The 16,950-nt window shown below is 48.8% G+C and overlaps 1 protein-coding gene across 3 annotated transcripts in view; it reads right to left on the reverse strand.

Moving 5' to 3' along the window:
- Nucleotides 1–2,318: 2,318 nt before the first annotated feature.
- Nucleotides 2,319–16,950, reverse strand: part of KCNU1 (potassium calcium-activated channel subfamily U member 1) — a 223,339-nt gene continuing 208,707 nt past the window's right edge. For all 3 annotated transcript variants that reach the window (XM_072950280.1, XM_072950278.1, XM_072950279.1), the window contains 5 exons: nucleotides 14,921–14,992; nucleotides 11,699–11,838; nucleotides 7,443–7,637; nucleotides 5,432–5,545; nucleotides 2,319–2,931 (listed from right to left, as the gene is read on the reverse strand). In XM_072950280.1, the coding sequence (XP_072806381.1) occupies nucleotides 2,527–2,931; nucleotides 5,432–5,545; nucleotides 7,443–7,637; nucleotides 11,699–11,838; nucleotides 14,921–14,992 (926 nt within the window). In that variant the 3' untranslated portion in view covers nucleotides 2,319–2,526. The remainder of the gene's footprint in view (nucleotides 2,932–5,431; nucleotides 5,546–7,442; nucleotides 7,638–11,698; nucleotides 11,839–14,920; nucleotides 14,993–16,950) is intronic.

The following is a 16,950-nucleotide window of genomic DNA, read 5'->3' on the forward strand; positions in this document are numbered from 1 at the left end:
TAAAAGGAGAGCTGAAGTGAACTTGAGAATGCATGGTCAGGAAAGCAAAAGGATGCTAAGAAGACTGCTGTATCATGGAAGTCAAGGGAACACAATGTCTCAGGACCGAGGGGGCGATCATTGGTGCCGAATCCTGCCGTGGCTTCTGGTCCGACAAGTACTAAACTTTCCTCTCCGCTGAGTGACTTAAAAGTTATTAGTGACCTTAGAAAGAGTATTTTTAGAAAAATCACGGGGGTTCCAGCCAGAGGATGGGGTGGCTTAAGGATCAGAGCTGTGGGAATAAAGGAGTGATGTAGACAACTAATTAATGTCTGACTGTGACATTAGACAAGAGAAAGGATGGTGTCGGGAGAGATGGAGGCTGAGTAACACGTTTCAGAGAAGAGTGGTCCTTCTTTGCTTCCGTCTTCTCAATGCCACAGCTGGCCTCGCCCCGCTTTCTTGCAAGATGAAACACTGCAAAGGTGTTTTCCTGAACAGGAGAAAGACTGATGAGCATTTCCGTATCTCAGAAGAGGAAGAAACAAGGCTTGCTGGGCTCTCTGGAGGCTAATTTAGGGTGCTGGAGAAAAAAGTAAATGAAGGCAGACAGAAGCCTGACTCCAGCCGCCCGCCTTGTGTGAAGTTATCCCCCTTCCCCGCCTGTACAGAGGCAACAATCAGAAGACAGCAGCGCCGAGGCTGCCTGGGTTTTCCTTTTCAAAAACCAGAGGAGGGCCGGGACATTTTCCCCCTAGCTTCAGGCATCTGTTAATTGGCGCCCCAGTAAAATTACAGAAGCAGCCTGCCTGATAATGATTGTAAATGACAGGGACGATCAGGTTTACCTTGTGATGTCCCCAGGGGACTTGCGGTTAGTTTAGTCTGAATTTAGCATCAGCTGCTCCGGTGCCTGCCTTCTCAGCGGGCAGTGGCTGGACTCATCCTGTATTCTTTCAAACCTAATTAGCGTGAGAAGCTCCCTCCCTCTCTCCACCCAGCCCCAGCAGCCCAGTTCCTCTCCCCCTCCTCTCCTCCCTCGACAGTGCTCCCAAGCTGGCGGGTCTAGGGTCTAGGAATCGAAGTGGATTTCTTCTGAGCTCTTCTGTTTCTTTGGCCTGGAAGAAAACAACCCACGCCTTTGAGCTATAGGTTATTGTTCCTCCAGGGAAATGCACACCCACTTCACTGAGTTCTAATCTCCCTTAACTCCTGTATGGTTTGAAGGTACTTAGGTGAAGGATTTTTTATTTAATGAGAGCTGTTTGGAATGTACTGTAGGTCTTAAAGAGAAGTTAACACGGCCAAATAGCTAAATGTAGGAAGGGGTCTGTTTTATTAAAACCAAACCTCCAGATCTTTCAATTTACCAGAAGCCGCTATGTGTGTGTGCACGTGTGTATTTATATACATATGAGTATGTATATATGGATGTACAATATATATTTGCACTTAGAATAAAATCTAAAAGTTTCTTGTTGGTCTGAAATTCAAATTTAACTGGGTATCCTTTCTTTTATCTGGGAACCCGATTTGCAACGTAGTTTCTTCTCTCGTAAAATGGAGGTAGTAATACTAAACCAGCATGAATGCTGTGAAAAATGTCAAGGACACCATAAACATTATGTAAAACAACTCATGAGAAATACGGTTTATTATTTTCGTCCCTTCCCCTTTCTGCCTGTGTTGTATTTATGTCACAAGGCTTTGCTTAGGAAGCTCACCAGCTGGAAGCGAGCGCTTCCTGGATGCGGTGAACGCTGACTGTGCTAACAGAGCAATAGCTAAAGTAGTGCTTAAAGCTGAGGTTTATAGGGTAGTGGACTGGTTCCTTTTGGAACACGGGGGAATGTTTTATACTTTCCATGTGATGATGTCTTTATTCTTGAATTTGAGAATTTGGAAGGCTATATATTTCAATCTACCCGGCTTTTCCCAGTTACCCTATCCAAGGATACCCTAGTATTCATTCTTGGGCCAGGCTATGCCTGGGTTTTAGTTACCAACTGGTTTGCAATTCATACAAGTATCTCCCCATCTGGTCTTTCTCACCACCTACAGAAAGAGATAAAGAGAGAAAAAGCATGAGGAGAAAAGAGAAGATGATGTACTGGCTTGCTATTGGCCTGTTTGTGGATGCAGAATGTAAGATGCTTGATTTGGGGGTTCTTTATTTCTTGCCTCTTACGTCTAAGTCCTTCTCATTTTTATCTCGATTACCTCTACTTCCTGTCTGGAGGAACCCAGCAAGCACTGAAGGACTTCTTCAACACAGCTCCAACTAACAGTTTTTCTGCTCAAGAGACAGACAGCAATGAACTTCCCTTACAGAGGCATTTACAATCGATTTCTTTATTTATCACAGCAGATCCAGTGCGATGAGATCAGACTTTCGTCTTTTCCCCAATAGTGTGGACTTGCTGATCCACCAACCACTGAGCCATGGGCTCAAAAATGGCATGCTTCCATTTTTACCTTCCCCGTGCAAAGTCACCGTCTCTGGAGATGCCTTGTAAGTAGCGAGCGAGGAGCTCCTGGAGAACGTCAGTAGGTCCTGTTTGACTCTGGGCGGACAGAGGCATGTGCCACTGTGGCTTCCTCCATGTTTTCCCTTCCATTATCTTTCCCAGTTCCACCTGGAAGTGTCTTGGACGAGAGACTCTGAGCCAGCACCGCTGCCTTAGAATCACCAGTGGGCATCGTTCTGGGCTCCAACAAATGGGCAGACTTACTCAGTGGCTGGGCTGTCCTCTTGTTGACTTGGTCAACTGGAGGAGGACAATCTATGTCTGTGAGCATCTCTTCTGTCAGTGGCACTATATTTATAATTTCATATGGATTTGGAGGTGAACTGTCCTTTTTGTAGCAAGAGGTGCTGGAAGGGATGGCACAGAACACAAGATCTGAGGGCAGCACCCTAAAATCGTTTTCTGGCCGGGTAATCACAAACCTGTAAGAAAAGCCAAAGATGCGTTCTGAACCTCTGTGGCTGGGACACTGTGGTTGCAGGCAGTGGCCCAAATAAGAAAGTCATTTTGCTGGGCCAAAAGAGGAAATGTTTTTGTTTTGCTTTGCTTTATTTGGTTTTTGATTAATAGTGAAAAAAAAAAAAAGACAGAAAATTCTCCGGCATGATGCAACAGGAGACGTCCTGGGCCAGTAACTGGGGGACCAGCTTTCATCCCTGCCTCTGAAGCCACCCCTGGTTAGTCCTTTGGCACTCCATCTCCCTGTGGGCCTTCTTTTCTCATCATTTTAATGGGGGAGAGGTAGGACTGTGGTTCGGACTAATTGATTTCTAATGACCTTTCTAACTCTAGGTTTCTCTGCTTTGAATATCCACTGCACTAATTCTGGGCACAATTCCGGGCACTCAGCCAAGCTTTATCAAAACTGGAAGGGTGCACGCCCTCCAGATGTCTCCGCCCTGGTTTAGGCCTGTTTGAATGTTCATGATGCCAGCTTTCACACAGAATGTAGTTTGGCCAATGAAGAAGAGAAAAGAAACTCAAGTTCTCTTTGAAACCTTGACATAAGCAAAGAATGCATGTCAACGAGTTTTAAAGGACAGCCTGAGCCTGGCACCCCGAGCCTGGACCTGCGGGGGAAGACGCTGGAGGGGAGCAGGATGTCCCAGCCCGAGGCCAGGCACATGGCAAGTCAAATTCACGAAGACCCAGTGCTCCTGTCAAAACGCTGAGGCAGGATAACCTCTCATGAGTTCCATCCGGCATTTCTTCATCGCCGCCCTGGAATAATCACCTCTTCTTTCCTAAGCACCCGCCGTGGAGCACCACTGACCTGTCGCTGAACAGCCTTCCCGTTTTTATCTTGCCCACTGAGTCCCTGGAAACTCTGTATATTCTGAACAAGACCCACCCTCATCACATACTCTCTTCAAAACAGAAATAAAACATCATTTCCTTCCCTGAGGTCTGCTCAACCACGGGCTGCACATCCAATTACCATGTTCCATAGGTTTCCAGAGGTGTTGGGGGAGAGGGGATGGAGTTCAGCCAGAGAGAGAGAGAGAGAGAGAGAGAAGGAGAGACAGAAACAGAGAGAGGCAGAGAGAGACAGAGGAATCAGCATCACTGATGCTTCCCAACTGCTGCTTCTAGAACCTCCCTGCTCCCCCACCATCTTCGTGGCCAGCACTCCACAGCCACATCAGCCTGCCTCTCGATCCATCAGTGTCATCTCCAGACCCCCATGTTTATTGAGGGCTTTGGCACTTGGGACACTTTTTCTTTCAAACTCTGGTGCCACCATCAACTTATAAGCCCGCAGTGTCTACGTGGTTTACGACTCCAACGTGCAGACCAGTTTCTCTGATTTCCACTATGCAGACATCTTCATCTCCCACCTGCTTTGTCCTGCCTCTAAAATCTCATGCTTCGGTACATCACTCTCTGACCATGACTTCCCGTCATTCTTTCTCTCCCAAGTCCTTACTCTGAGCACATCTGCTCTTTTATTGCATCAGGATTTCCAATCCCTTGTCCTTTCCCTGTAAAGCCGAGGATTGCTCCTACAAATTCAGAGGAAACTTCTTTTTCCATTCCTCTCGGTAATTAATGGAACTTTTGCCTCTTTCTCCACTCCCTGTAATACATTCCCCCCACCTTTCTCTAAGCGGTGGCTGTGCCTGGACCCCACTGAGAGATCCTAGTGTCACAGAAGCCTGCCCTTTAGCACACCCCTCGTCTATAACCGGATCTGTCTTGGCATCATTCTTTTCCTTCTTTCCTCCAATGAGCAGACACCGTCTTTCTTTGTATTCACGGCTCCTCCTGTTTGAGTGGATGGACTTCCTTCCCCTTTCTCCTGGAACAGCTCATCCATCTACTTCCACCTTATTATTCTGAATTACTCCTTCTCTACTGAGTCCCGTCCATTCCCCCGTGGGAACCTTCCTCGGGACCTACCCTGCTGTGCTGTCTGTGGACGGCACGCTCGCTGCCTCTTCTCCCCGCACACACATTTTCTCTATCTGCCCCACTGCTGTCAGGTTGATTTCTCTCCATAGCACACCCATCATTTACACAGACAAAGCACAGGGGCTAGAAAGAGGCACTTAATACACATCTCCCCCAGTGAGTCCAGCAGAAAACGAGTAAACCTGTCCAACGTGGACGATGACTTGCAGTTTTAAAAATATTGCCCAGACATGGATGCGGGGTCAGTTAGAAAATAACCTCGACTTCAAATCTGGGTCTCCATTTCCAGTTTCACTGGGAACGGAGACACCATTCTCCTTACCTGGCCAATACTAACTGGACCCTGATCACCAGGGTCCGTGCGTGTTATTTCTGCTTGTTCTTCCTTATTCCTACACCGCCGCCTACAGCCCTGCACCTGCCGATGTAAATGTGCGCCCTGAGCGCCAGACGTCCCTTTGGGCCCTTCCGCGTGGACAGGGGGCCCGCTCCCCACACCAGCACACTCCCCTTCTGTGCTCCAGGTTGCATGCCTCTTTGTCGATCATGCGGTACAGGCCAAGGCACAGGACTCCAAAATTATCTAACGAGCCGCAGAATAATTGCCCAAAGGTGCTTCTTGGCTGGGGAGAGAAGAGAAAAACATACGTCTGGTGGCACTTTCTTTAAAAAAAATTTTTTTCTTTCAGTTTTACTGAAATATAACTGATACACAGCACTGAATACTTTTTTGGTGGGGAGGAGGATGGAATTGTATTTATCTACTTTAGTGGGGGCACTGGGGGTTGAACCCAGGACCTCGTGCATGCTAAGCACGTGCTCTACCACTGAGCTAACCCTCGGCCCCGGTGGCACTTCAATAACAAGCACCTACTGGAGGGTCCTTTGCCTTTTCTTGCAGTAGCAGAGCCAGTTCCTTATGCCCTCATGGTGGGGGTGCCAGATGGACTGGGAATCAGGTTTGTGACGAGCTTTGAGCCTCTAACACCAGCCGCAGTTTCTGATCACTCTGGTCTTTCAGGAGCCTCTGGTGGGGGCGGTGCTGTGAGGTGTGACGCTCATTTTCATCACTCCTGCTGCTTTGGGAACTGTTCAGGAGCCACAATGAGCAACAGGTTGGGAAACTCAGTTTTCAAGGCGTATAGTGAGTTGGGATGTTAAGCGACCTCCAGGGAGCGGCCTTCCAGTCCGGCTCTAGCGCAGGTCCCAGCCGCAGACGCTCCTCTTGACCTTGTTCTCAGGCCGACAAGGACGCTAGGAGGAGGCAACAGGTTCCGAAGCGGCAGCAGCAAACGGGTTCAGGGAAGTCGAAAGAGAACCGTCTGTCTGGTTCTGCGATTCCTCAGGGTAAAGAAGAAAGTGAGGGCCAGACAGAAATGGAGAAGAGAGGGCTGGCCAGTCCACTGCCACCTCTGGGACCAACAGGAAGCTGCCGGCGGCAGTTGTCCTGGGCTTAGCATCCGTCACAAGTCAGCCTTAGGGCCTGGGAATCAGGACCACAGTAACGCAAAGGACTAGACCATACAGGGAGATTTGGAGTGGTGTTTGCGCCTGGAATTTAGATGCACAGAGCGTGGGATTTGCCTTCTTGGCAGTGTCTGCCGAGAGACACCTGGCACGGGCGCTGGAAGAGCCTGCACCGTGTGGAGTTCTGCTCATGTCCTTGGAAAGGCCTGCCCCTGACGGTGACACTGGAGAGCTGAGTGCAACGCCAGTCACAACGAGGTCAAAAGGCACCACGCTGACAAGCAGAGTCCTCACTGCCAGGCTGGACCCTAAGCAGATTCCCAAATGCCCAGATGCCCCACTGGGATTTGCCGGAAGTGCTGTCTTCCTCCTTGCTGTAACCTCCTGCTTGCTAGCTCAGTGGACTAAGAAACGGCTGGCCAGCCCGGTCAGATTCTCCGACTCAAGCGCAGAATTCTTCTGCCTGACTTCAGCTGACCTGATCAGATTTCTTTAGCAGGTCGGGTGCAGGGACAATGGGCAGGCCGGGGTCAGACCGCCCTAGAGGGACCCCTGCCTGGCCACTGGGACGCAATATGGTCTCGGGTAAGTAACCGTTTCTCTATACCTCATTTTCTCGATGTGTTCAGTGGAATTAATAACGATGCCTACTATGCAAATCCTTAGATAGATTAAGTGAAAAAAAAACCAAAGCAGATGGGCACAGGGCAGGTGCACAGTGAATACTAACTATTAAACTTGTTGTTAAAATGCTGGTCAACGGACAAAGCTACTGAACCTCTCTGGTGCTTCCTGTGCACTTGGACTTTTTACCTGGAAGATGGGAATGATAACAACTGCTCGACCTACCTCCTGCAATTGTAAAAAATAAATATAACACATGAAAATGCATTGCATGTTGTGAATATGCTATGAATAAGTTACGCTAACTTTTTGTTATTATTGCTATCTGTGTGCCGTAGGCTAGCCAGGAACCTAAATAGGCTGGAACATTTTCAGAAAGTCAGAGAGGCAAGGAAGTGGGGGACTCTATTACGATGAGAGTAGACTCACCTGGATGTCTGACAAAATGGTTTGGTTTAAGGACAGAAGCCCCAGCTTACACCACGTCCTTCCAGACAGAGTTGAGGAGCAGCTGTCGTCCAGCTCATGGAACGTCTCTTTATCCAAATATTGTTCCAGCTGAGAGCTTATCCCTCCTGTCACCAGCATCTGAAGTAATTCCAGCACACGGTAATTGTAGAAAGCCTGGAAAGCAAGGGCAAGGCACGCGCAAAATCAGGAGAGCCGGTACGTAAACTCTGCGCGTGGAGAGATGTGGGGACTCAGTGGGCATCACTGTCTGAAACGGATCCGATGGCGCAAAGTCGTCAGTTTGGGGAGGATGCTGGGTGAGACAGAGAGCGGAGTAAATCACACAGACCCCGTACCTGCTGCCTTGGGGAGGACTTACACTGCAATAGAAAATGGGTAATGACACTGACCCCAAGGATGTCCTTTCTTCCAAAATGACCAGAGGAGTAGGTCAGACCACAAACACCCCAATAACCATCAATATGTATTTAAAATACGAATTTAATGAGATTTCTATAGGTTTTGCCTTAGGGGGGCAACTGATATTATTGTCGTCTATGCTTGAATCTTCCAGACATGAATATACTCCTAGTCGGTTTGATTCTGACCTATTTGAGGACAGGTACTAACCTATCTCCCACGGCTCTTATCATGTACTCCGAAAATTATAGGTGCCGAGTAAATGAATGGAATTTGAGGATATCTGGGATCAAGAGGAAGCCAGAGGAGGGCACGTGGGCCAACCTAGCTTGAAACCAGCTGGAGTCTGAATAAGCCCAGCCATTTGCTTAGACTCCTTTCTCAGAGGATCCCTGCACGTTCAGTGTAGACTAGGCTATGACATGCGTGTAAGCAGCATTGTAACAACTGCCCATTGGGCTCTCTCAAATCCACTGTTAGCTGTGCAGTATTTTTCACTTTCTGCCCTTTGTCTTATCCTTTCTACCCGCAGACTTCTATTCCAGCAGAAACGAGAATTCACACGGTTATACGTTACCTATATAAAAATCAGTGTTTTGCTTTCATTATAAATAATAGGAGTGACTGTCGTTGTTACTGTTTGAGAAATTCGGCCCCTCACTTTCCCTACTCTCCAGATTCAGAGGACTTGTCTTTTGAAGCCTGGGCATCTTGTTCTTCTCATGTACCACCCACTGTTCAACATCCTTCCAGAGAGGCTGTCTAGGAACACAAGGAGGGTCACGCCCCCCACCCCCCAGAACCTTCTGTGTCAGACCCCTGCTGTAAAACCCAGCTCAGCCTCGTTTCTCTGGCATTCAAAGCCCTCATGGGCGGACACCAACTCCCACGGCCCCTCCGTTCTGTATGAAACACATCTGAGTTTGCATCTGGGACCGATACATCCCAGCGGAATACCTTTGGGCAATTCATGTATCCTTTCCCAGCAGTAGTCTCAGGATGTTAAAGCTGATATGGTGATACCCACATCTCAGCACCGTTTGGAGGATTAAATGAGCCACACAGCACATGTTACTGAATTCTGTTGCCTTCACCATTGGTTCTCGTGTACCTGGATCACCTGCAGTGATGCCTGTGAGAGCAGATTTCTGGGACCCCAGATCTACTGATCAGAATTTATGGACAGGGGTGGGAACCAGAATTTAAAGGGCACCTCTGATGGCTTTGACACTGGTGGTCCTCAAATCACACTCTGAGCAACACTTCCTTAAATGATGTGCCCTTTCAGGGGCCAGACTTTGTCTACTTAAAATTCACGTCTTCAGGCGTGCACTGGACCAGACAGGTGTAAGAGTACTGAGGACAAGAATTACTGCAAATAATGAATTAACGCAAATCATTTTTTAAAACCATATTCAGTGCAAAAAAATGCTGTAGGGATATTGAGTGGAATTGGCAGTTAAATTTTAACAAAGAAATACTGCTAGTTAAATAAAGAGGCCACTAGACAAGCTGACCCAGGAAATAACAGAATCAATATAAATGAAGAGCCAATTAAAAAAATAACTTTTACAATATTTCCTAGGTTGAAAAATAACTTCGAACACCAAATCCAGGTTTGGCCACAATCCATTTAAGGACAAGTGGCCATCGCGCAGAATGATCAGACATAATGCTGTTAGAATAATTCTCCGCTGATTAAAGGAAAGGTGTGATTTCTGGGGTTATGCCAGTGTCAGTGGCTCCAGGGAAATGTGTGCTTTACATATTTAACGGAGAGAGGCTTAGTTTTTGAATACATCATTGCTTCAGTTTTGACATCAAAAGGATTGCAATTCTATACTGGGGGAAATGATGGGATTTACATGTCACCCTCCCTCTGGGAGCTCATTTCGTGTTCTTATCCGGGGTTCCACGGCGTTGCCCGAACTGGTCTCCTTCTTCTTTCTCCTTTTCTCTTTCCTCCCTCCCTCCCTTCTTTCCTTCTCTCTCTCTCTCTTTTTTTTTTCTTTCTCAAGAAAATCTGGAAGTTGAAATGTGCTTGAAATATTTCAGGACTTCTAAACTTGGACAGTGTTTCTAACAGAATCAGACCGAGCAGAATTTGGACCGCCCGTGTTAGAAAACGTTGCAGCCCACAGTGTCTTAACTTTTAACTACAAGAAAGCTTGAGGGCTCTCTCATAACCCGGAATAGTATTGCTTCACAGCAGATACTAACTAACATCCTAGCCACGTGCTGCTTTTTATTCTAAGAATCTCGAAAGTCCGTGAGGTCAAACATTCTTTGAGAAATACTTCTAATTGAGAAATACTTCCTAAATGGTAGGAAACCTGCCCCCTACCAGCTGAGTGAACTGAAGAAAGCCGTTTAACTTCTGTTTCTTTCCTCTTTCTGTATAAGTAAAGGAAAATGCTCCCTAATTCATGTCCGGCTCTGAAGCTCTATTGTTATAAAGCCACGTGGGAGTCCTGCCCCCCGTGGAGGGGTCGGGGTGCCCCTCCATATTATAATTTTTATAGCACTGAACTGAGAGAGGGTTCAAAGTGAATCCAGATTACACCCTACAAGCGTGTTTCTCCAGCAGGGCCTGGAGTTTACGTCAATATTACAGGGGATACCTGAAGTTACAGTGTCATCTGAACCAGGAAATTTGGAGAGAAAACTCAATATTTTATAGTGAAAAAAAAAATCACAGGTCTATGAGGGAAAGAAGAGAAAAAAACTGCATGAAAAGCTAAAATAGCACTTCAGTCTCTCTAAGGGGTGACAAGTTCACAGCACGATATTCGGGCTTTGTTCTGTCCTGGGGACCTGCCAGTTCACGCTCCTTGTGTTTCTCGCGGGCGACTCGGAGGAAAGGGCAGGGACGCGCGATGCCGCGTTCTGAGGGCACGTGACAAGCAAGAGGGCCCCGGGATCCTGGGTCGGAAACGGGGTCCACCGAGACTGGAGTCAAGTGGTGATCTCACCCTGTTTCAGAAGCCGCTGACATGTCACTATAGTGGCCCCAGTGCTTTTGATGCGGGAGATAAATGTTCCTTTCCTCTCCGGGCCACTGCTCTCACTGCCAGCGAGCAGGTGTAAGGCCGGGAGGCCCGCCGAGACCAAACGGTCCTCAGAAGAGCAGAGACAGTGGAACCGGGGCTCAGGCCTGAATCTGGGGCTCTTTCTCTCTGTGTGGCTGGTGTGGTCGGAAGTCGCCTCCATCCTTCAAAGGCCAAGTGGAGCCGGCAGTACCAGGCCCAGGGGGAGGGTAATGAGTGGGACGTGGCCCCTGACGCTTTTCTAGCTCAGCTCATCATGGCCAGAGATTCGGAGCTGGGGCTCTAAACTGTGTTAAGTGTGTTCGTTTTGCTGTGTCATCAAGGATTTAAGAACTGGGGCAGGAGGCCACGGGGTGGAGATTTAAGGGTTCAAGATCCAAGTCAGCCCCTTTCCCATAAAGGATGAAGGTGCCCTGAGCCCCACTGTCACCCTCCCCCCCAGTCACGTGACAGGTGCCAGTCCTAAACTAAGCACTCCGTAGGAGCCCCGAGGCATGGCGTGTGACCTCCTGCGACTGTCCCCCACCTCAGGCCACCGTACGTAGCATTCGCTCCCACGGACATCACCACGGGGCCTTGGGAAGAACCCCTGAGGTTTCCCATCGCTTCCATCATTGTCCAGCAGAACTAGGTACAGTATCTGAAGGCAGCCTGGGAGGAAGGGGTCCTCCCCAGAGAGCTCCCAAGGTCACACTCACAAGGGAGCGGTGAGAAGCCTCATGACCAAGTTCGTGCCTCCTCGGCTGGCTTTTGGGATGAGCTCCTTACCGTGGCCAGGAGGGAATCCAAGAAGTTGCCGGAAAAGACAGTGCCTGTGGCAAAGGAGGTGCTGAGATGCAGGCTTGTTCCCGAGAAGTTTCCTTCCATTCCACCAAGCTGTTCGATAAAGTGGATGTTGGACGGATTTTCTGCAAACGAGAGGCAAAAAGGCAAGGCAGGCAGACACGCTTAACGATGCAGGACTGCTCGGGGGAGGGTGTAGATCAAGTGGTAGAGCGCGTGCTTAGCATGCACGAGGTCCTGGGTTCCATCCCCAGCACCTCCATCAAAATAAGTACATAAATAACCTAGTTAGCTACCCGCTCAAAATAAATAAAACAAAATAAAAAAAAGAGTACACTCCTGCAGACAAGGCAGGCTGAGGTGGGCAGAGGCATCGCTCAAAGGATGCCTACTTTGGGGTCATAGTGGGACCTGTCTCTACTTCCATGCTTTTTTTTTTTCTTTCCAAGCATCTTCATCCCCTGAAGACAAGTAGTGCTCTTGGAGATATCCTTGCCCCTCGGGTCCAGTTTCTCCAAGCAAGTGTCCTGAATGCCGCCTTTAGATAATTTACCTTTCAAACAAGGACACTTTTGGAAGAAAAGGGGGGGGCACTTTCAATAACTGCACGGGGACGACAGGCATAAACGGGGACAGCTGCTCAGCCCCGTTACTGGTTTTTTCCATGTACCGTGTCGTAGACGGCTTGGTATTTACTTGGGTTCTCCGAGTTACTCAGGCCCAGAATGAGCTAATCAGTGCCTCTCAAAATCTACCGTGCACGCGGGTCCACTTGGGGCCTTTCTACCATACAGATTCTGATTCACTGGCTCTAGGTGGGGCCTGAGAGTCTGCCTGCCCCGCAAGCTTCCAAATGCTGCTGATGGTGTTGGTTCATGGTCTACACTGTGAGCAGCAAGGGCTACTAATGGGACCAGTGAAGGAGTGGCCAAATGACCCGTGAGCACATCTATACTGGCCCCAGGCGGCAGCTCAGACCCACCGTGGGCAGCCTCTGAGGCCAGGGCAACACATCACTTCTAGGAGTTACAGCAGAGGCGCTCACTGCCTGTGGTCCACGACTACTGCATCCACAACGTTTGTGTAGAGAATCGCATTGGCAGACAGTGAGAACCTCTCCCAGCAGAGCCAACGGCAGGCATGTTACTGCCCATTTCAAAAGACTGTGGTTCCCTAACCTCAGGGCTCCTCTCCTATAAAGCAGTTCACGTGGGTGGAAGTATCACTTGGTCCTTTCCCCATCCGCCTGTGGGAACGAGGGTTTGGGAAACCAGCACAGGAATGATGATGTTCTGGCTACAGCTACCGCTCTTTGTTTCTGACCCAGCCGTCTCGTGCCTTCTGCTAGCATCCGTGAAACTGGATGGATTAACTTGTTTGTTTCCAAGTAGCATGCACTTTTAGACCCTTCACAGTTCTTGATGGTCATATTACAGATCCAAGCAAATGTGCTGGACATAAAACTCAGAGTACATGCCTAGCAAAGACTGGATTACTCCCCAATTCTTAAAATTATTCCTTAGTAAGCCTGGGCTGTGGGATATACTGCTGGCATTAGGGAATCATTTTCTTTCAAGAATTATGCATCTTTACAAAAGATGAGGGAGGCGTGACTATTATCAACCCACGTTTCCTATGCACACATCCTTCCTGCTCCTGGCTCTGCCAACTTCAACACATACGCATATCCCGGGAGCCCTGGTCCAAATCGTGCTGTGCCATCCCAAGCCAGGGGCCTCAGCTTTCCAGCCATTTCCTGCAGGCCACCATACACTCTGCACCAAAGGGCTGGCAGTCGGACCTGCAGTGCTCGTGTCATGGTGACTCTTGCTAGCGGCCAAGGAATAGAGACTGAGTGAGCTGGCAGGTGATTTGTGAGGCTAATTTGACAGGCACTGCCTGGTGCCAGAAAGTCTTTAGCTGAACAAGGCTGTGCGTCCCTGGAGAGTGACCAGATGCACTTGTGGCCCCTCCCCACCACTCTAGCTTATGTGACGGTCTTCTGATCAATGTCCCCAGGGTATATACACCCCAGGGTGAGAGATGGCTCAAAAGGGCAGAAAAATAAAAAATAAAATATAAATAAAGCTGCAGCCAAGAGCTTTAGGGTGGTGACAGACAGGCTGGTAGGTGCGAGCCAGGATCAAAGATCTGCAATCATCAATGCTGGATCTGAAGAGCCGCTGCACAGGGATCCAGGGTGACTGGACTCTGTCCCGCCTGTCGGTCCTCAATCACGTGACAGTGTCACCTGTTGGTTCCTCTCTATGTCCCCCTGCTTCATTTCTGGGACTGAGAGGTCTGTTCGTCTACTTTGGCAGAGGCCTCACTCAGCGTACAGACTCTGAATCGCACAACTGAAATGTGTGCTATGCTAGGGAATCAAGTGAAATCACACGCCGGGGCCCAGCTTTGGAGATCGTCTTTGAGTTGGCCCAGTCTGTGTTAAGGGCACTGTTCCCCCTCTTTGGTAGCCTCCCTTTTTCTCACCAATTATTATCAATATCACATTGCAGTGTCTCCCCTGTGACCTCCCAGACACACCTCCCCAAATGCACAAGGCACCTGCCTTCCCTGCCCTTCTTTCTGCTCCCAGAGCTGCTCACCTCTCGGAAAGTTGCATCCACGTGTCTTCTCCCTAAGGTGCTGGTGAGAGGTAACAGCTCATCCTGTGGCTTCTGCACTGAGTATTTCCATTTTAGAAGAGCACTGCTCAGGGCTCAGCTTCAGAAGACACCAGGGATGCCAAACTGAGGGACCCCAAGAGTGAGCATCTCCTAAAAGCCTGGCTGCCTCCCTGGCCTCACTCTCGTGCCTGCCCTGGTATCACTCCCGGAGAGGAAGGCACCTGACCTCAAGTCCCGTGGCGGGTAGATAAGCTGGCTCAGGGAGAGTCACGTCCACATCCCCTCCCCTGGGAGAGTCCTTCTGACTGAGCCAGACGCTGGTGTTCCTCTCCCGGAAACTGCAAGAGTGGGGAAGCTACTCCTGTGCCCCAACACCCAGAGAGAGCGGGCTCTGCTGGCTGACGGCAATGCCACCAACCGAGCAAGAGCCCCACGTAACATCAGTCAAGCTTTCCACAGTCTCTGGGCCCCCTTTCGGGTCCTTGGTCTTTTGACCGTGGCTTCTAAACACAGCCTTGGGGCATCGAGTCTGGATCACGAAGATTTACCCCTTGAATTCTGCCCTTGAAACGCAACTTACTCAGCTCAGTGAGGATGGGGACTCTTCGGTATTGTGACTTCTGGGGATAGTCACTGAAGCACCGTGCATACTCTGTAGACACAGACAACAACAAGGAGGAAAAGAGATTGGCAAACAAAAACCACGTGGCTCGGGAAACTGACGAGGAGGCAGAGGCACACGGTGTCACCAGTGCTTTCTCTTAGCAAAGTGACTCTCAAGCCCGAATCTCAAACCCTTTTGTATATTTAGAACAAAAAAATGGGAGCCTCCTCAGCTGCTTCTCTCTACAAGTGTGGGGTGTGTGTGTGTGTGTTTTCTAAATGGCACTTCAAGTGAATTACCAGAAAAAGGTGACCCTCTCCCCGCAGTGCTCACTGACAGCGTACGTTAAACAGGATTATTCTCCACCAGGTGGGAGTGCTGGGTGATGGCTCAGGCAGGCAGTGCCTCAAACCACGTCTATCTCCTTGTAGGACTCTTAGGAAGCTTTGAATAAATAGGAGCTGTGGCTCCCTGAGTGCTTCACACAACTGGCTTCTGGCTCCCGGTGCCTCTGCCTCTTTGAGATCCTCTCCGGGCCAAGGCTCTACCCACGCCCTCTTTCTTCTTCAGTAAGACTGGCTGCCTCCCATCTCTGGTTGGCCTCCCCAACCCGTAATGCCTTGGGAGCTCCTTAAAGACTGGGTTGGGAGGTCACTGGGGGCCTCTGTCCTTTGCCGTAGGAGGTCAGGCCCCGCATCCGCCTCCATGAGCCTTGAATCCAAAAGTGAGCCAACCATAAACAAGAATAAAATAACGCTATTCGCAGCAGCATGGATGCGCCTGGAGATTGTCATACTAAGTGAAGCAAGTCAGGCAGAGAAAGACAGATACCATGTGATATCACTTACATGTGGAATTTTAAAAAATGACACAAATGACCTTATTCACAAACCAGAGACAGACACACAGACGTAGAAAACAAACGTATGGTTATCTGGGGGTAAGAGCAGGATAAACTGGGAGTTCAGGATTGGCAGATACTAACTACTACATACAAAACAGATAAACAGCAAGGTCTAATGTAGGGCACAGGGAACTATACTCAATATCCTGTAATAGCCTATAATGAAAGGATACGAAAAGGAATATATGTGTGTGTGTGTGTGTGTGTGTATATAACTGAATCGCTATGCCATACATCAGAAATTAACATAACACTGTAAATGACTACAATTTAAAAAAAAAGAACTTAAAAAAATACAAAGCTAGCAGTACACAGCACAAGCCTGGAACTCAGCATTAGCATGCACTAAACCATAGTTCAGTGGAGTTTCAAAGAAAGAAAAGGGAAGAGAGAAATAGGAAGCTAGTATCCTGATTAAATAAAAAAAAGAAACAAAACAAATACACAGCGATCTCATCAAAAGTCATGCTTTAAAACTGTGGGTTACCGTTCTTGAACTTTTCTGAGAACGCTATGTATGTAACAGGGAAAAAATGTGGTGAAAGTTGAAATTCTACTTGTAATTAAGATTCCCTGCTGCCTGGGAAGAAGGTGAGACACTTGCAGGGCCCTCTGTTTCCTGAGCCAGGTAAGAGGCAGGAGAGGGGAGGGTGAACTGAGCCAGGTGGGTAAAGACAGCCTGGGAGACAGACAAAGGGAGGGAGGGCTGTGGGTTGGGGATCCACTGAGCTGGGGACCTGGGAAAGAGGAAGTCCAAAGGGAGGGTTTTTGTTTTTTTTTTTCCCAGAGAGAATGCTACGCACTACAGTATTGACCACCTCTTCCATCTCCCCAAGAAACATTCAGTGCAAGGGCCCCTTCTTGTGACATAGAGTTGACGGTATGTTAGGACTGCTACTAAAATTCCAAGTCCTGCTTCCAGATGGATTCACGGTAAACATGGAAGCTCCCGGGAGCCCAACACCTGTGGTTTACAGCTAGGACCGGAAATGGCGTTAGGACTTGAGCAAAATCCTTCAGTTTCAGGGGAGGAAATAGGAGCCCGGGGGCTAACCTTGTCCAGCCAGCTATTGAAGAGGAGGAGGGTTTACGTGATGGTTAG

The sequence above is a fragment of the Vicugna pacos genome, chromosome 26, assembly GCF_048564905.1.
Source record: "Vicugna pacos chromosome 26, VicPac4, whole genome shotgun sequence".
Classification (NCBI taxonomy): domain Eukaryota; kingdom Metazoa; phylum Chordata; class Mammalia; order Artiodactyla; family Camelidae; genus Vicugna; species Vicugna pacos.